This window comes from Dendropsophus ebraccatus, chromosome 1 (assembly GCF_027789765.1).
Source record: "Dendropsophus ebraccatus isolate aDenEbr1 chromosome 1, aDenEbr1.pat, whole genome shotgun sequence".
Taxonomy (NCBI): domain Eukaryota; kingdom Metazoa; phylum Chordata; class Amphibia; order Anura; family Hylidae; genus Dendropsophus; species Dendropsophus ebraccatus.
The window spans coordinates 222,029,468-222,050,181 of NC_091454.1; the positions used below are offsets into that span (position 1 = coordinate 222,029,468).

A 20,714-nucleotide genomic window follows, 5' to 3' on the forward strand; every position below is an offset into this window, starting at 1 on the left:
ACGGAAAAATAGTCTCTTGTACGTGCCAAAGATAATAGTATCTATGACGCCCAGTAAGCACACCAGGGGCGATAAAATCAGTGGAAAATCAAAGTGTTGGTGCAAAAACAGCAGCACTGAGGACCAGAAAGGCAGTACTCTAGGACATGAAAATACTGAGTGTAAAAATGTTCCTACATCACCCTGACATCGGAAACATGTATCATCAGTCGCTATACCTAGGAGTTTTAACTGTGCTGGAGTAAAGTAGACTCGGTGTAGAAAGCGGAATTGAATTAGAATATCCCGTGCACTCACCACTGAAGAGAAAAAGTAGTCAGTAACATCCTCCCAATCATCCTCTGAGAGCTCGGGAATGTCTCCGAGCCACTTGGTGTATGCAGTATCATAAGGCTTGTGACTCGTTGTTTGAATGAGGGCATATATATTTGTTAGGGGTTTCTCCAGATCTTCATTGCGCAACAGGGTCTCAAGGCTCGAGGTTGTGAGGGTAACATCTCGCGACCCAAACTCAGCCCGCCCCAACTGGCTCAACTGAAGGAAGCGGAATGGATCAATTGGGGGGCAATTAAGTGAGCTCTGCAATTCACTATAGGAGACAAGGCCCGAAGAGCCAGGAAAGAGCTGACCCGCATATTTAAGTCCCCTAGAGGTCCAGTAGCCCATTGCTGGATGTTTTAAAAAATCACGGCAAGTGAGGATTCAACCACAGAGGAGTCCTAGGAGACAAGTATGGAGTGGGACTACTTAATATCCTCTGCACTTGAATCCAAGCAACCGCCACAGCCCTCACCGGAAGCAGTGGAGCATAACCCCCCCCCCCCCTTTGTATCTGTATAGAGTATTCGCCAGCCCCTCATAGGAACCGGCAAGGGCCCCGTATAAAGAAGTGGCCGCATTGCTGTAGTCTATATCGAGCCACCAGTGGGCGTAGACCAGTTGCGAAGCTAGGTAGTATGCCCAGAAGTTGGGAGCAGCAAGTCCTCCGTAATCCTTGGGGGCCTGTAAAGTAGAGAGGCTAAACCGAGGAGACTGTCCCTGCCAGTAGAAGGCCCTCAATATGCTATCTAATTGTTTAAAGTAAGAACGGGGGAGGGGGGGGGGGGGACAATTATGCAGGAGGTACGTAAATTTTGGAAGGTATATCATTTTAACTATGTTAATCCGCCCTAGTAACGACAAGGGAAGGGAACCCCACACCTTCAGTTTAGTTTCAGTACGGGACAACAGAGGATCTAAGTTAAGCGTTTTATAGTTGGAGACTTCGGGGAAGACAAGGACTCCAAGGTATTTAAATTGTTGGACAACGAGAATGGGGACTGGGTGGTGTTCAGGCTTTGGTACAGCATTGGGGAGGGGAAACAGAAGGGATTTATCCCAGTTCACACATAACCCGGAACAGGACCCGAACTGAGTTAGGAGGGTTAGTAGGAAGGTAAGGGACGGACCATCATCCGCCAGGTAAATGAGGACGTCATCCGCATACAAGGAGACCTTTTCGACCAGAGAGCCACGTTGGATGCCTTTAATGGAATCCAGTTGCCTGATTGCTACAGCCAGGGGTTCTATGGCGAGCGCAAACAGGAAGGTGGATAAGGGGCAGCCCTGCCTGGTACCTTGTCTAAGGGGGAACGGAGTGGATACATCAAGGTTCGTTTTAACCCTCGCTGTCGGGTCCGTGTACAACAATTGCACATAGGACAAGAATTTTGGGCCTATATTATGTCTACGGAGGACTTCCCAAAGATAAGGCCACTCTACCGAGTCAAATGCTTTGAGAGTATCCAAAGAGAGGACAAACCCAGTCTGGAGACCCAACCTACTGGCATCTATGTTTAGGAAAAGACGTTTGACGTTAATGTTCGTGGCCTTCCCAGGCATAAAGCCTGTTTGGTCAGGGTGGATTAGAGTGGGAATGACATTGTGGAGTCTGGTAGTTAGTATTTTGGCCAAGACCTTAATATCAGAGTTAAGAAGGGAGATGGGACGGTAGCAGTCTGCGAGTAGGGGATCCTTTCCGGGTTTAGGGAGCACAACTATAAGGGCTTCCCTCATACTGGCAGGCAGGGCCCCCGATTCCAATGCCTCAGTGAAAAGTGACAGCAGGAGTGGACTCACCTGTTCGGCCTGACCCTTATACCAATCATTCACAAGCCCATCCAACCCAGGAGTTTTCCCGGAGGGAAGGGATGTGACGGACGAGACCACCTCCTCCAATGTGATGGGGGCGCCTAGTGAGGTGGACTGTTCAGCTGAAAGTTTCCATAGAGGGAGAGAGTCTAAAAAGGTGGGGATCAGACCCCCATCCGGTTGAAGGCGAGAGTCATAGAGATCAGCATAGTAGTCTCTAAAAACTTGGTTGTTGTCAGCAGGGCGAGTGATATGCGGTCCCGAGCCACCTGAGAGGCAGGGCACTGTTGCACATGGCCTCTTAACATGTGCCAAATAGGCCAGGAGCCTATACACTGATGCCTGAGTGGAAAGTTGGTTGCGTTTAGTCTTATCGGTTTGTATAATGAGATGCTCCCTTTGTAGCTGGAGCCATGCCTGTCTGTGAGTCACAGTAGGGTCAGACGTAAATCGGGCCTCCGCCTCTCCCAACTGCCCCTCCAATTTCTCCTCCCGAGAACGCAGGCTCTTACGAAAGGATGCTATCCACAGAGTAAATGCCCCCCTGATCACAGCTTTATACGCATCACACCTAACGTGGGGGATCGGATGAGAAGAGTTAAACTCCCAGTAACTAATATGGGCCTTCTGGACAGCATCCGTTACTTCTGGTGTTAAAAGCCAGGAGGGATGCAGGCGCCACAACTTAGAGCGTGGTGCAGGCTGAGTCTGTATAGTTGCGATTATGGCTGAGTGATCAGAGATGTCCCTAGGTGTATACGAGACGTCGGAGACCAGAGGAAGAGGATCTGGAGACCCCAGCGCTAAGTCAATTCTGGATAGAGACCTATGGGCCGCGGAATAACAGGAATAGGCTGCATCAGTGGGATACTTCCGCCTCCATAAATCGCAGAGACCGAAAGAATCGCACCAGGAGGTCAGAGACCCACTAGCAGGATCGCAACCAGACATGCGATCCAGGGAGGGGTTAAGCACAGCGTTAAAGTCTCCGATTATTAATGTAGGGGCTGGAGGGAATTTAGAAATTATTGCAGTGATAGATTCCAGGAGAGATATTTGGAAAGGAGGAGGAACATACACTGCAACTACTGTATATAAGCTCCCTGCCACAGCACCGTGTAGTATAACATAGCGACCAAAATGGTCACATTCTACTTTATATGTGTTGAAAGGAAGTGATTTGGCTATAAGAATAGAACCCCCCCGGGAGTAATTAGAGTAGGAAGCGTGGTAACCACGCGCTATCCAAGCCTTCTTAAGAGCCATAACCTTCTGCCCTGTAAGGTGGGTCTCCTGGAGGCAAATCATATTAGGCTTGTATTTTTTCACAAAATCCATTACTGTGGACCTCTTAAATTTAGAATTAAGGCCTCGAACATTCCAGGCCAGTACTTTAAGGGACGCCATGGCTAACAGATAAGAGGGGGGCCACACCTGTGAGCAGGGCACAGAAATACCTGAGCCAGAGAGGGAGGACAGGAGGCCGCAGACCAATCTCACACCATACATTCGAAGATGACAGCAACATCCTACAACATAGTGAGGAAAAACAAGAGACAAACATCAGCAATGCACAAATAACAAACGGTAACCTTGGCAAGAAACAACCTGCCTAACTAAGTAACAACCCAGGAGATTCCTAGGACCCTGTCTAGCACTAACCCCAACCTGTGTAGACCTATACCCAACCTATCTAAAAGGGAAGGAGGGATAACTAGCACAACTAGAAAAAGGAAAAAACTAAAAGGGAACCTAACCCTAACTAATCATAGAGCTGTCTACTAAACCTGACTGAGAAAACTAGGCATAGCCCCCAACTCACTATCTCACTAGGCACAAAATGAAAATCACATTATTTGCAACTGCTGAGTCATAGATCAGGAGGTCTTGGACTTCTGTCCGCAGCACATCTAGCATTTCGTGCCCAAGCTAGGGCGTCATCTGCAGAGTTGAAAAAACGAGTAGTTTGGCCATCCACCACTCGAAGCCTGGCTGGGAAAAACATAGCATAAGCGTATCCCTTCTCTCGGAGGATCTTGCGGGCTTCCGTATAGCTTGCTCTCTGTTTGCGCACAGATACAGAAAAATCAGGGTAGAAGGAGACCTTGGCATTATTGTAGAGAATTTCCCCCTTCAGTCTGACCGCCCAAAGAATAGCATCTCTATCTCGGAAATGCAACAATTAAGCAAGAAGCGGTCTTGGAGGGCCTCCCGGTGGGCCCGGCCTGGTCGGAACCCTGTGAGCTCGCTCTATGGCAAAGAACGGAGAGAAAGTAGCGGTTTCCAAAAGGTCTTTCAGCCACTTCTCCAAGAAGTCGACAGCATCAGTCCCTTCCGACCGTTCAGGGAGGCCCACCAGACGTATATTGTTTCTCCTTAGTCTATTTTCCAGATCATCAGAACGGTCGGCTGCAAGGGCGGCCAAGCGCTGCAGGTCAGAAATCTGCGCTGGAATTGGCCGCAAGGTGTCCTCCAAGTCCGAGGTTCGCCTTTCCACTTCAGACGTGCGGTCCCGTAGTTTTTGTAGATCATGCTTGACAATGGTAAAGTCTTGCTTTAACTCGTCCACTTTGGAGGTTAGAGTTGTTTGGCACACATTAATGGCCGTCAGGATTTCTGCAAACTTTAGATCTATCTGAGAAGCTTCAGGAAGAGAAGCAGCTGGAGACATAGGTGGAATTCGGCTCGGTGAACCCTCAAACAGTGAAAGCGGCGATGACGGAGCGTGTTTAGGGGAGTTCAGCCTCGAGAAATGTCCCAATCTCTGTGCTGTCCTGGCTCTGATATGCGAAACAGTCTCAGGAGATTCAGCAGCTGTCCCCACATCCGAGACAGCCCGTGGCCTACTGTCAGCTTGCGGGGAGGCCATATTAGGTTGCTCGGGGCTATTCACAACTTGTGTGGTTTTGCGCCTGCCGCCCCTCTTTCCTCTCATCAGGGTTTCAGTTGGTTGGGCCAGCTGCCAATTGAATCCGGGAGGGCATAAATGGACTCAGATGCCAATATATCTAGTAGGCTGACGGCCGGAACAAGTTAGCTGATAATTTAGCTGTCCCTTTAACTCCTGAGGTGGGAGAGAGGCCGGCAGGGAAAGGCAGCGGCAGCTATATCAGCAGCCTAATATATGGTGTGTTGTGGTGTCCGTGCCTGCGGCAATGCCGCCACTCACCCCTCCACGCGGTCCCACAAGATGGCGGCTACACCCCAATCCAGGAGGGGGGACAAGCGCATGGAACAGCGCACCAGGCCTCCGCTCTCCACAGGGTCCCAGCAGACACAAAGACCAGCTCTGGCAGGCTTGATCTCAGCCTCGGCAAAGGCCGAGCACCCCGGCGGCAGCGGTGCGGGGGGCAGACGTCAGTGGAGGATGGACCCGGGAGCCGGACGTGCAGGCCACCAATCCACATGGCCACGGCAAGATGGCGGGCGGTAAGGAGAGACACGGAGGCCGCGCAATCCAGCAGGTCCGCGGCAGCCCGGCTGAGGGAGTCAGAGGGGGGCCCCGGCCCACTCCGGCAAGCCCCGGGGTCCGGGAGGCAGTTTACGGGGTCCGGGCGGCAGGCCACAGGGTTCGGGCGTGCAGGATGTCGCGCCGCACCACTCCAGGTAAGATGGCGGGCAGGAGGGAGATACAGGGAGGCCAGGTAATGGAGCAGCCTGTCAGACGCTCAGCCGAGGGAGTCTGTGGGGGTCCAGTCGCACTCCTACAGCTTAGGGAAGCCGTGAAGCCGCAGTAGACAGCTTTGGGGGTGCCTATGTTCAGGATAGTGTCCAGGATAAACGGTCAGGTTAGCAGGAGCTCCCTAGACCACGTCTGCTCAGTCAGCCATGCAAGCCCCTCCCGGTGTTGCAGAAGTATAACCAGGAGATGTTGTAGGAATAATGGGAGGAGGTGTAGGAGTAATAGCAGGAGGTTTTCAGGAGTATAACCAGGAGGTGTTGTCAGAGTAATGTCAGAAGATGTTCAGGAGTACTGTATACCCAGAAGGTGTTATAGGAGTAATTCCAGGAGGTGTTGCAGGAGTAATGTTAGAAGGTATTGAAGGAGTAATGCCAGGAGGTGTTGTAGGAGTATTGTTAGGAGGTGTTGTTAGGGTAATGCCAGCAAGGGTTGCAGTAGTAATTCCAGTAGGTGTTGCAGGAGTAACGCCAGGAGGAGTTGTGAGAGTATCTTTGTGGCCCCTGACCTGGCACTAAACGTTTACTAGTTCTGGGCATAGCGCTTATTTAGTCCCACAGAACAGGCTGGTCTTCTGTATTGCCCCCTCTCATCCAAAATTCTTTTAATACAGTGACCTGGGAGTCTTAGATGCACCCATGCTGCTCCCCCTACTGTGCCAGTTCCATTTCCATCTTGTTTCCATCACTTTCTGAGGTTTTCAAGTGCACCAGACACTTTTCCCTCAGCCGAATAGGAGGCCCCTGAAATGCTCAAGCCTCCCATTACTTTAATGAGGTTCATTACGAAAATCAAGCACTCGAGCATCGGAAAATGCTCAACTTGAGCGTTTGAGCATTTTAGTACTCACAAATGACAAGATTATTAAAAAAGAAGTCCAGCCACTTGTAAAATGTGGCAGCCAGCAGGGCCAGGGGGGATTTTGATAATGAGTAGGAACCCCTTGCCTGTGGTGAGCTGCGGGACCGTTCGCGTGACCCCTGCCAGGCTCCGGGATTCCCAACGCTGACATGCCATGACCCCGCTGATGGACTGACCACTCAGCCAGTCAGTGTCTGGGGCAGGATGCTGCTCCAGTCACTGATTGGCTAAGGGGCCAGTCCATCAGCCGGGACCGGCATTTCCTCCGACTCCTGACCTCATCACATCTTCCAGCGGGGGTCCCTAGGCTGGTCCCAACACTCACCATGGACCCGGAGAGAGGTAAGTTCCTATTCCTGATAAAGTTCCCCCCTGCCCCTGCCAGCTGTCGGATTTTACAAATGGCTGGACTTCTCCTTTAAGGAAGACTATTTTTGTCATTACCTACATCATTAAATGGCAATCCACTATACCAGGCCTGTCAATCTCTGTCCCGCAGTGCCATTATTGAGTGAGTCACATGCAGGCAGTGGGGTAACATCACCACACAGGTCCTGTCCAAGGTCCAGCCCAAACTCCTGGTGGTGGCAGTAATTAACAACTATAGGGGGAGTTAATGTTGGAGCTGGCTACTATGTGGAGCACTATTGCGAGGACTGACTATTATGTGGGACACTATAGAGAGGGCTGACTACTATATGATGGAGCACTATTGGGAGTGTTGATTACTATACAGGCCACTATTGGAGGGTTTACTACTACATGAGTAGTAGTAGTGACTACTATATGGGGCACTAATGGAGGCTGACAACTATATTGGACACTGTGGGAGGGCTGGCTACTATGTGCGACACTATTGCGAAGGCCGCACACCGCTCTCTACACTCTTTAATAAATGCCATGGTTGACCCACGACTTTGTCCAATTTTTCAATCTTGGCCCACTATGTTTCTGAGTTTGACCCCCCTACACTATACTGACTGTTACCTTTCCCTGTGTAGCTATTACCCATCATAAGAGACATGAAAATATAATTTCCACCTTGAAAATCCCATCTGCACGGGTCTAATTTTCTCCAGTCCCAAGATCCAAAGTGGGGATTTGCTCCCAGAGGATTGTCATTCATTTAACCATTTAGCGAGATCCCTGATCATGAGTAATTTACTGTCAGTGTGTATCACATGAGTCTCTATATATATGAGACTGGTCTTCATAGTGATATCACAAGACATTGAACAATACACTGTAAGTACTATTCTTTCATGCATGCTATCAGGTTACATATACCATACATAGGATTACACTCTTTATTGGTTTATAGTGAGCGTCTCTAAAGTACTTTTTTTTCTCCCCAGCAATATTGCACATCAAGTACAGTATATGACAGCGATGACAGCCTTGTAATACATACAGCAATGGTCTGGAGTGGTCTATTTAATTCAATGGCAACAGTTATTGCCTGTGAGTGCGGTATGAGATGTACATACAAATATAACTTGCACACACCTCTATACTGTAGGTTATCCACTGGTCGAGCTCAAGAAGACGTCTGCGGGTTACAAAGTCATCAGTTCTATTAGAATTTTCAGGTCAGTTTCACATGTATTGGGGGAAATACATATAGAATGTAGAATAGAGGAACTTTCAGGTCACTTTTAAAACCTTTGGATGGGTTCATAGTGCGTTTTTATGTGTGATAAAGAAAAATGGATGCGTTTTGGTCCGGTTTTTTTAATCCTTTTTTTTTTATAACGGAACTCAATGAAAAAAAAAGATGAGTGAGAGTCTGCTGTGTTGCCATACTGAATTTCAGAAAATGAGAGGACAGTGGAGGAGAAGAGCAGGAGGTCTTGTGAGACATTACACATGAGGAGGTATCACAAGACTTGGTCAAAGATGTTTGGAGGGGACTGGTTGTAGACAATTTTGCATAATAATGTACATTTCTTGAACTAAGTTAACCCTTTAAGGACATGGCCCATTTTCGTTTTTACGTTTTCGGTTTTTCCTCCTTGTGTTTAAAAGGTCATAGCACTTGCATTTTTCCACCTAGAAACCCACATGACCCCTTATTTTTTGCGTCACTAATTGTACTTTGCAATTACAGGCTGAATTTTTGCATAAAGTACACTGCGAAACCAGAAAAAAATTCAAAGTGTGGTGAAATTGAAAAAAAAAACGCATTTCTTTTATTTGGGGGAAATGTGTTTTTACGCCATTCACCCTGGGGTAAAACTGACTTGTTATGCATGTTCCTCAAGTCGTTACGATTAAAACGATATATAACATGTATAACTTATATTGTATCTGATGGCCTGTAAAAAATTCAAACCGTTGTTAACCAATATACGTTCCTTAAAATCGCTCCATTCCCAGGCTTATAGCGCTTTTATCCTTTGGTCTATGGGGCTGTGCGAGGTGTCATTTTTTGCGCCATGATGTGATCTTTCTATCGGTACCTTGATTGCCCATATACGTCTTTTTGATCGCTTTTTATTAAATTTTTTCTGGATTTGATGCGACCAAAAATGCGCAATTTTGCACTTTGGGATTTTTTTTTGCGCTGACGCCGTTTACCGTACGAGATCAGGAATGTGATTAATTAATAGTTCGGGCGAATACGCACGCGGCGATAGCAAACATGTTTATTTATTTATTTATTTGTTTACTTTTATTTAAAACCTGGGAAAAGGGGGGTGATTCAGACTTTTATTAGGGGAGGGGGCTTTTTACTATTAACAACACTTTTTTTTTTTTTTTTACACATATACTAGAAGCCCCCCTGGGGGACTTCTAGTATATACACTTGGATCTCTCATTGAGATCTCTGCAGCATAGATATGCTGCAGAGATCCATAAGATCGGCACTCGTTTGCTTTCGGCTGCTGCAGCCTAAAACGAACGAGTGCCGAGCCGAGGACGGCGCCATCTTGGACGCGTCCCCGGCCGGCATCAGTAACTGAGATCGCTCCTCCGGGACAAGGTCCCGGAGGAGCGATCTCCCCCACTAGACACCAGGGAAACGTTGCCTCCGGTAATCGGAGGCAGCTGTCAACTTTGACAGCTGCCTCCGATTAGCTAATTAGACCGTGCCAGCTAATAGCAGCGGTCCCGGGCTACTCGCGGCACCCGGGATCGCGGCACTTCAAAGCGGGGCCGCCGCGCGGCCCCGCTTTGAAGTGCAAGTGAGGACATAGGACGTACCGGTACGTCCTATGTCCTTAAGAGGTTAAAGGGGAATGGGAAGCCAATGAAGGGATTGGTATGAACTGACTGTCACGTCATATGGTTTATATTTCTATAGTGCACCTATATGATATAGCACCAAGTATCAGGCAGGACACTAAGCCTATATACTAATTACAATCTAATTATGTCTCCAGGCCCTTCTGACCACGAAGAGAAACATGATCAGCACATATACTTATATCCGGATACTCCTCATCCTCTCTCAGTGCATTCATGCCTTATTCACCAAGACCTCCCAATGCAGTCTGGGAAATACAGAGCTGGAGGGGATAGAACAGGCTGGAGATATACTGATTGGGATTATGATATCTCTGCAACTGGACAGTGTGTACTATCCTAACACGTTTACTGAGAGACCCCCCTGGACCACCTGCACCAAGTAAGGAACCGTAACCTTGATGATGTTTTTAGTGAGCCTCTTGCATATAAGTGACTGGTCCTTACCTGGACTTGACTATACTCAGCACTCACTTTGTTTTAGTTGTATTCTTCCCCCTAGTTAGGCAGCCTGCATCTTGATCCCTTTTCTTACACAGACATAATCGTCTTTGGGCCACACCAGTAAGTAATGTCTAAGTTCCCTCTGGGTCTTTTTATAACGCTCCAGAATGAAGAAGCTGGATTTCTGCAGCAAGAGGTCACCAGGTCACTTTACAAGTGTACTTAGCCAGTGTGAGCTGGCTAAGTAAACATAGTCAGCGGGCCAAGACATCAGCGGGAGAGTCAGCAGAGTACCAGGGATGAGACAGATTAGAAACTCTGAGACTACAACAGGCGAGGAATACGGTACAGGCAGTGGTTAGGCATGACGTTTAATCTAGAGAATCAACAGGATCAAATTAATGCACCTTTCTTAGAATGCACCGATGCGATAACACTCAGGCAGAGAAGAGCAGGTGGAGCTCATTTAAATAGGTGCAGGTGGCTCTGGATTGGCATGGGGCTTCAGCAACCGAGTCAAGCTGCCTCTATAAATCCAGAGCATGAGGTCACATACATACCTAAGTGGCCAGAGGTGTTATTGCGGCAAGGGCCAGAAGGAGGAAGAAGATGCTGGAAGAAAGAAGAGCAAGCAGGTCCTGGATGAGCATGGAGCATAGGAGAGGAGCGGAAAGGATTGGGACCTGGTTAGCACTGCTGAAGGTAAGTAACAGATCACCATCAGTTGACACCCAGTGTGACACCCTACATTTTTATATACCATCAAAAGAAAGTAACAGTGCCTGCACTAAAAAACACTATAGAAGAAAGTGGAATGGTGGAGTTTATTACAGGTGTAGCAATCGTGGATGTGGGGGTCGTGGTGCTGCTCTATGATAGCATAGACTTCTGAATCATCATATACATGTAGAAAAAACGGGAGCGCACTCACCCCATAAAATATCTTCCTCTTTATTCGTTCATATCAGGTTAAAAGCCATCCATGTATAATCAGGTGGTAGATACGCCAGAGCACTGTATTCACACAGACGTAACTGTCACGTCTGTGTGAATACAGTGCTCTGGCGTATCTACCACCCGATTATACATGGATGGCTTTTAACCTGATATGAACGAATAAAGAGGAAGATATTTTATGGGGTGAGTGCGCTCCCGTTTTTTCTACATGTATATGACCCTACATTTTTAGAAACAGCTGTAGTTTCAGATATATACTTATAGTTAGCATAACCCTAACTATATCATATCAGCTGCAATATTTCTGCTCATACAGTGGAGGGGAGAACATACAATGAGCAGAAGCCTGAAAATGGGTCACTTAATATTAGGATACTTGGATTCCTTGTTGGTAACTTACTAAATCACTGATCATAAAAAATCAAGTTATAGTTTAGGATGAGTTTATATCTACAGTGATTTTTCATATTCTAAAAATACTGACATTTTCTTCCATTTAAAGGTTTGGTCCGGAGCACTACCAGCAGCTCCAAGCGGCGTTCTTTGCCATTGAAGAGATCAACAGCGATCCTGAGTTTCTCCCAAACATCACGTTGGGTTTCCAAGCCTATGATGCTTGTGATAATGTTCAGCACAGCTTAGCAGGAACTTTGCAGGTGGTAACGGGACAGAGCAAAGCCGTCCCCAACTACAGATGTCTTGTGGACAGTCCCTTAAGCTCTGTCATTGGTCATGCATCGTCTACATATTCTATTCTCATGGCTCATATTCTGGGACTTCTTAGATACCCTCAGGTAATGAATGTTTGATACATTGGTTTAACTTTAGTTTGGTCATAGAATCAGAAGTGTATTGAGAAGGGAGAACAGAGCTGAAGCGAATCAACTTGAAGACTGGAAGAACCTCATATAGTCGTAGATTCAGAAAGATATTGGGCAGTTTCAACAGAACTGGATTGGCAAATGGGAATACCAGAGGATCTAATACAATAATGAACGTTAACAGGGTCCGTGCACTCCTCAAAAGCCCAAGGTTATCAGTAGATGACAGTATGGCAGAAGAAAGTTGTATAATGTTTGATTGTTTTAGAAATAATTTATTAGACCTTGCAGATGACCTGTAAATGTAATGAGGTCACATAGGAGCCTAAAAAACATTCTGGCATCACTTAGTTGTGTAAGGCCTTAGTAGAAATGTTTCAGGTATAAAGTAATGGGGCAAAATGGTGATGCATGAAAGATGTGGTCTGCCTATCAACCAAACAATTTGAACAGAGAACCGTGTTGGCTCACAGAATTAACTATGGTTGGTAAAAGGACTAATTATACATTAGTAGCTATCCTGCTAGTTGAATAACTCACATATGTTCACTGTTATGTTGCTGACATGTAAAGCCATTTCCAACCTTTACATTTTTACACAGATTAGCCATTGGTCTACTAGCCCTCTCCTCAGTGACCGAAGAAAGTTCCCCTCCTTCTTCAGGACTATTCCCAGTGATGTTTTCCAGGCAAAAGGTCTGGCCCAGCTGGTTTTGCAGTTTGGATGGACTTGGATAGGACTTCTGGCTGTTGACAATGACTATGGCCAACAAGGGATTCAACTTGTCAGACATGAGATAATAAAGGCTGAAGCATGTGTGGCCTTCACTGAAACCATCATCCAAAGTCGACCAGATCGCAATGCTCCGCACATTGTTAACATAATAAAACAATCTTTAGCCAAGGTTGTGGTTGTCTTCTCCAAGGACAATGATATATTTCATATATTAGTGGAGATGGTAAGACAAGATGTTACCCAAAGGTTATTTGTTGCCAGCGAAACCTGGTCGACTTCACAATTCTTCCAGGGAATGAACACCAAGCTTGTTCTTGGCACGATCGGTCTGGCGGTAAGCAGTGGGACAATTCCTGGATTTAAAGATTTCCTAAACAATGTTCATCCATCCATGCCATTAGGAGAAACATGGGCAAAACTTCTATGGGAAAAATCTTTTAATTGTGAATTTATTCATCAGAATAACATATCCAGTTCTTTATCTTCTCCAGTAAAACCATGTACAGGAGCAGAAAACCTCAGGAACGTAACCAACAGCTACAATGACGTTGACCATTTACGAGTCACATACAATGTCTACACAGCGGTAAAGATCATTGCCATGGCTTTAAAAGACCTGATATTCTGTCAAAGTGATGAAAATACCGGTCAACAGGAGATTTGTGCTGATATTTCCAAGTTTGAGCATTGGAAGGTATTGGAAGTTATTTTAAAGCGATGCTACCTGCAGGTTCATCATTTTAGATCTTTACATTAATAGACTGGCACTAGCATGGGGATGCCAGTGCCACGGTCTTTTTTTTTGAACCACGGCGCCAGTCTATTCCTGGTCACCATCCTCGGCCGAAACACTGGAGGTAGGCCCGCCTGCCCTCAGTGTAACATTCTGCCCTTTGTTCTGTGAAGGGTCTCCATCGATTATAATACACATCATGACAGCTTCCACGTCATAATAAATGAATACTATTACCATATTTTAACTAAATTAAAACCATTATGGTACATTTTCCCTACTCAGTGACCACCACAAAAAAAGACATACAACAAAATGTGCATTGGGGTAATCCCCATAAATGCTATACTATTAGGCGCAACGTTTGCCAGTTTAAGGTTCAAAAACAGGCCAAAAAATGCTGTTTTATTATATTGAGTCCCAATAGGCTTAATGGAAAGACAGCTGGTAATTCACATTATAGAAAAAAAAGATATTAGGACCATAAAATTAAGTGCCAGGCCTTTTTTTGTTTGGGAATTTGTTAAAAAAGTTGTTCGTGTAAAAAATGTTAGAAAAAAAAGTCTGAAACATTTTTCACCTTTTTTTGATTGAAATATGGCCGTCTTTCTGAGGTTGAAAATATAGACTAAAAAAACATGTGTACACAAAGCCTTACTGTACAGCTATGGACACAATGTTTTATTCCAAGTATGTACCAGTGTACAGTCATGGCCAAAAGTTTTGAGAATACTACAAAAATAAATTTTTACAAAGTCTACTGCTTCAGTTTTTAAAATGGCAATTTGCATATACTCCAGAATGTTATAAAGAGTGATTAGCTTATCAGCAATTACTTGCAAAGTCAATATTTGCCTAGAAAATGAACTTTATCACCCAAAACACATTTCAACATCATTTCAGCCCTACCTTAAAAACACCAGCTAACATCGTTTCAGTGATTGCTCCATTAACACAGGTGTGGGTGTTAATGGGGACAGGGCTGGAGATCAATCTGTCATGATTAAGTAAGAATGACACCACTGGACACTTTAAAAGGAGGCTGGTGCTTGGCATCAATGTTTCTCTTCTGTTAGCCATGGTTATCTCTAAAGAAACATGTGCATTCATCATTGCACTGCACAAAAATGGCCTAACAGAGAAGAGTATCGCAGCTAGAAAGATTGCATCACAGTCAACAATCTATCGTATCATCAAGAACTTCAAGGAGAGAGGTTCCATTGTTGCCAAAAAGGCTCCAGGGCGCCCAAGAAAGACCAGCAAGTGCCAGGACCATCTCTTAAAAGTGTTTCAGCCATGGGATCGGGCTACCAGCAGTGCAGAGCTTGCTCAGGAATGGCAGCAGGCAGGTGTGAGTGCATCGGCACGCACTGTGAGGTGGAGACTCTTGGAGCAAGGCCTGGTCTCAAGGAGGGCAGCAAAGAAGCCACTTCTCTCCAGAAAAAACATCAGGTCAGACTTATATTCTGCAAAAGGTACAGGGAGTGGACTGCTGAGGACTGGGGTAAAGTCATTTTCTCTGATGAATCCCCTTTCCGATTGTTTAGGCCATCTGGAAAACAGCTTATTGGGAGAAGAGCGCTACCACCAGTCTTGTCTCATGCCAACTGTAAAGCATCCTGAAACCATTCATGTGTGGGGTTGCGTCTCAGCCAAGGGAATCGGCTCTCTCGCAGTCTCCAAGAGCAACTTCTCCCAACCGTCCAAGAACAGTTTGGCCATCAACAATGCCTTTTCCAGCATGATGGAGCACCTTGCCATAAAGTAAAGGTTATAACTAAATGGCTCAGGGAACAAAACAGAGATTTTGGGGCCATGGCCTGGAAACGCCCCAGATCTTAATCCCATTGAGAACTTGTGGTCAATCATCAAGAGACGGATGGACAAACAAAAACCAACAAATTCTGACAAAATGCAAGCATTGATTGTGCAAGAATGGACTGCTATCAGTCAGGATTTGGTCCAGAAGTTGATTGAGAGCATGCAAGTGAGAATTGCGGAGGTCCTAAAGAAGGGTCAACACTGCAAATATTGACTTGCTGCATTAACTCATTCTGTCAATATAAGCTTTTGTTACTCATATGATTGTAATTTTATTTCTGTATGAGATAAAAAATATCTGACAGACACACATAAAAACCAGAGGGCAGTAGATCATGTGGGAAATAGGGATGGTCCGAACCCGCCGAGGTTCGGGTTCGGCTGAATCCGAACGCTCGGCATTGGATTCCTGCTGTCTGCCCTCTCCGTGCAGCGGGCGGACACAGTGGGAGGACCGCCTGGAAAACTGGGATACAGCCTATGGCTATGGCTGTATCCCAGTTTTCCAGGTGTTCCTCGTGCTGGATCCGCCCGCTGCACGCAGCGGGCAGACAGCGGTAATCATTGCGGAGGGTTCAGGTTTGTACGAACCCCGTCCGAACCAGGTTCGGACCATCCCTAGTGAAAATATTATATTTGTGTCATTCTCAAAACTTTTGGCCATGACTGTACTGGTACATCTGCCTTTGATTGTGTATTGTAGTCAGTTTACATAATTTAGTGATCTGCATGATTAAGTTTAAAGACGTTGTCTGGGAAAAATTACCTTGTCCCTTATCAACAGCATAGGGGTAAGAAATAGGGGTAAGAAAGAAGTAAGAAATCAGAGGGGGTGCGACCTCTGTTCTTGACTTAATAACCTATTCATAACAAAGAAGTTGGGAGCCCGATATGGAGAGTCAGAGGGTTCAAAGCTTGGACCCCATAATTTCTTACTTGTCTCCTATGCTGTGGATAGGGGATAGGTTTATTTTGCCTGGACAACCTCTTTAATGCTGAATTTTTATTATACGTGGATGGTATAGAGTAAACGAAACACAACAATCACTGAACTCAGGGATACTCTATTGCGAGCATTGGGACCTAAATAGGGAAACACCAGGGTGGCCCCTATAAGTCAAAGTTTAACACTGTTGCTAGTGTAACGACATCAGACAAGGGTTACCAAGGCTAGGCATCCACCCACAGGCACCTGTTTTGGGGTATTTTCCACTAATTCTTTTCACTGATCTCCCTGAGTTCAGTGATTGTTGTGTTTTGTTGGTCTATTTTTCATTGCCCCTGGTAGCCAGAATCCTGCTCCACACTGATGAGGGGCAAATACCCTGAAACAGCTGTGTGTGGATGGATGCCTAGCCTTGGTAACCCTTGTCTTATGTCGTTACACTCGCACAGATTTAGACTTTGACTTATAGGGGCCACCCTGGTGTTTCCCTATTTAGGTCCCAAAGCTCGCAACAGAGTGGGGACCTGATGGGCTACGTATCTGGGTGGTTTGGTGTTCTCCCCACTGGGAGGCACCCCTTTGCAACAGACTTCCTTCTCTGGAGAGAGGGATATCTGGCTATTTCCGTGTTTTGAGACTCACACCTTAGGCTCCATGTATCCCGTCTTCGGTATAGAGGAGACCTTTTAACTCTGCATGGTTTAACTCTGCTGCTTCTATGTTCACATTGGAACTTTATTTCATTAAACAACTGTGGATATGGATATGTAAGAATCAATTCTGAACAGTAAAAAGTTTACTGGTATATTCCCGTCTCATCTTGTTTGTTGACCTCTTTCTGGATTTGTCTACACCAGCATAACATTAAAGGCATCCACGATACACTTGGCCAGGCAACGTATTCAGGTGTGCCCTGAATTAGAACCAGTGGAGCCACGTCATAGAGGGGTTGTGGTTTCCTCCCACTGGGGGCAGGCTGGCCCACCTCCAGTGCTTCAACCTCGGCCTGGTGCCCGTGAAGAGAACAGCGCCATACATTGAGAACGTACACTAAAAAAAGGACCGTTGCACTGGCTTCCCTGTGTCAGCGCTGTTCTATACATGGGCAAAACTTGAAGCGAATGTACCTGATGGTACATTTGCTTTAAGGGGCGTCCATCACCCGAAAAATTGGTGCAGCCACCTATTACTAAGGCTGCGTGTGCCAGAAAATGTGTAGAAGCTTCACTCCACCTTCCCTAACCAAGGCTTGCTATTGGGTGAAACTACAGTCTCCACCTGCCCTCGGCTGCCTCTCCACCCAACCTATGCTACCTCATAAGGGTCCAAGTAACAGCTTAAACCATCAGATCAGACGTCCATGAGGCGGTGCCACCATCTGAACAGTATACCTCTACTTTGCTCTCTGAAATTGCTTTAAAACTATTTGTTTTAAATATTGATCCAATCTTTTTCTATAATTATTGTTTACATAGCTTCTACGCTACATAAAGCGAGTAAGGCTCACACTAAGTAGTGGTCAGGAACTATATTTTGATAAGAATGGAGACCCACCTGCAGTCTATGACATAGTTAACTGGCAACTGGGCCCAGATGACACCATAAAACATATCAAGATTGGAAGCTATGACACCACGAGATCTTCAGATCAAGTTTTCCATATAAACACAAGTATCATCCAGTGGCCTGCTGGAGAACAGATGGTAAGAAAATTTGATTTTAACAATAAAATCTTTAAATTAACTGTACACTTTTTAGATATTATACACTTTATATTTTTTTCACCTTTTAGTACTGTATATGACGGCTTATAAAATCTTTAGGTGTCATGCATATTTGATGGGCTTTGTCGGAAGTAATTACTTTTAGAGAACCTTTTTCCTTTCCAGTTCTTGTACCCTCAGGTTCTTCGCTCTGTCTGCAGTGAGAGTTGTCCTCCAGGTTTCAGAAAGGCGACAAGAAGAGGACAACCTGTCTGCTGTTTTGAATGTGTTCAATGTCCTCAAGGAGAAATCTCCAACCAAACAGGTAAGAAACTGTCCATCTTATGTACAGTACACTTAATGAGAAAATCTAGTGATACTCAATAATAAAAGTTTTTGTTTATTGTGTGTTAGATTCTTTGGATTGCCTCAAGTGTTCATGGGATCAGTGGCCAAACCTTCAGAAATCGAAATGTCTTCCAAAAACCATAGAATTCCTCTCTTATGAAGACCCATTGGGATCGACCTTGGCAGTGACCACAGTCATTTCCTCCTTGGTTCCTGCTTCTATATTAAGACTTTTCATAAAATATAAGAACACTCCTATAGTGAAGGCGAACAACTACCATCTAAGCTGCTTTCTTCTCTTCTCATTGTCTCTATGTTTCCTCTGTTCCTTGGCTTTCATTGGTCCGCCCCAGGCTGAGAAATGTCTCCTACGACAGTGTGCATTCGGGATTGCTTTTGCACTTTGTGTTTCTTGCATTTTGGCCAAAACTACTACAGTAGTGTTTGCCTTCTGGGCTACAAAACCGGGCAGCCGACTAAGAAAATGGACAAGTCTTAGAGTTTCTCTCTTATTTATATTCCTATGTTCCTTACTACAATTTCTGTTGTGTATTATGTGGGTGTCACTTGCTCCTCCATTTCCCCAGTACATTAGTACACAAGCACAACCCACAATCATCAGCTATGAATGTAATGAAGGGTCACCTATCGCGTTTTGGTGCATGTTGGGATATCTTGGCCTCTTGGCATCTATAAGCTTCATTGTAGCTTTTATGGCCAGGAGACTACCCGACAGCTTCAATGAAGCTAAATTCATCACTTTTAGCATGCTGGCCTTCCTTAGCGTCTGGGTGTCTTTTATTCCAGCCTACCTTAGCGCTCAAGGAAAGTACACTGTAGCTATGGAGATATTTGCCATTCTTTGTTCCAGTTGGGCTCTGGTGATCTGTATGTTCTTGCCTAAATGTTTCATAATCTTGTTCAGACCTAACATGAACTCTCGAGAGAACCTAGTGAGGAATGTGAGAGTCCAGCCCAATGGATGACATCAAGAGAAAATGTTCTTTTGTTATATGTTTTTAAACCTATGATCACACTCAGTCAAGATTAGATTTCCCCTAGAAAGTCCTAACTAGGGATGGTCCGAACCGAGTTTGGTTCAGATTCGTACGAACCCGAACCCTTGGTAATGATTCCCGCTGTCTGCCCGCTCCGTGCAGCGGGCGGATCCAGCGGGAGGACCGCCTGGAAAACTGGGATATAGCCATAGCCATAGGCTGTATCCCAGTTTTCCAGGCGTTCCTCCCGCTGTATCCCCCGCTCCACGGAGCGGGCAGACAGCGGGAATCTGCTGCCGAGCGTTCGGGTTCATACGAACCCGAACCTCGGCAGGTTCGGCCCATACCTAGTCCTAACCAAATCACCTGACACATCATTTTTTAATATCTTAAGGTACCCATACACTTTATATTAAAGTTGGCTGAACCCGCAGCTTGCAGGTGAGATCTTCCAACACTGTATGGTCTATAGATGATGTGTAGGGCAGACAGGTGATGTAGGTGGAGATAGGGGTCTGGTACATTGTTTTTAGATGGATATGTCAGCATCAAAGCTGTCTGACTTCATCTCATCCTCACCTCCCTATAAGGAACACGTACATGTTTAGCCATGCTAAACTTTAATGTGTATAAGGAGGCTGGGAAAGCCAACAGTTAGAGAAAATATATGGTCACCTTAAGGAACACACTGGGGGACATTTATGACCTAGTGCAGGTAAAAAAAAAAAGGTGTCCTCCACGATTTTGGCCAGGGACCTCCACCCACCTTATCCAGCCCTACCACTGGACTGTGAAACCTCAGTTGTTAAGACAAGAGTAATAGGTTTTACCTAAAATTTATTCTTTCACCAAAAAGTGAGGACTCTCCATATCTGTTTTTTGTATGTTCAAAAGGGCTAATAAATTAACTATATAAATAATTAATTTAAACGTTATTCATTAATTCCTTTGTTCATGAATATGTCCAATTGTTGATCTGCTTCTAAAAAAAAAAGAAGAAGGAAGAAATTACTTTCAGCAGCCAGGTGTACCCCCAAAGGCAGAAGATGGGTATTGAGACAGCATGTTGTTATATTTTGACCACCTTTTTATATAACCGTGAATTCAACAAGGAGAACTAAAGACCAATAAGGAGCAGCATATTTGCCACTTCATCATTGAATGGCAATCCATTGCAGTTACATAGTTAATACGGTTGAAAAAAGACACATGTCCATCAAGTTCAACCAAGGAGGGGATGGATACAGGGAAGGGGGAGGGGTGATAGGTTCTATTCATATGCATTTATATT

General features: G+C 45.5%; 1 protein-coding gene across 1 annotated transcript; it reads left to right on the plus strand.

Annotated features, from left to right (window-relative positions):
• The first annotated feature begins 6,996 nt into the window (after window positions 1–6,996).
• On the plus strand, window positions 6,997–19,411 carry LOC138784921 (extracellular calcium-sensing receptor-like). Its single transcript, XM_069960625.1, has 8 exons — window positions 6,997–7,012; window positions 8,190–8,259; window positions 10,527–10,604; window positions 11,820–12,111; window positions 12,741–13,568; window positions 17,850–18,077; window positions 18,279–18,402; window positions 18,492–19,411. The coding sequence occupies exons 1-8, from the start codon at window positions 6,997–6,999 to the stop codon at window positions 19,409–19,411; spliced, it is 2,556 nt and encodes an 851-aa protein (XP_069816726.1).
• Window positions 19,412–20,714: the final 1,303 nt, after the last annotated feature.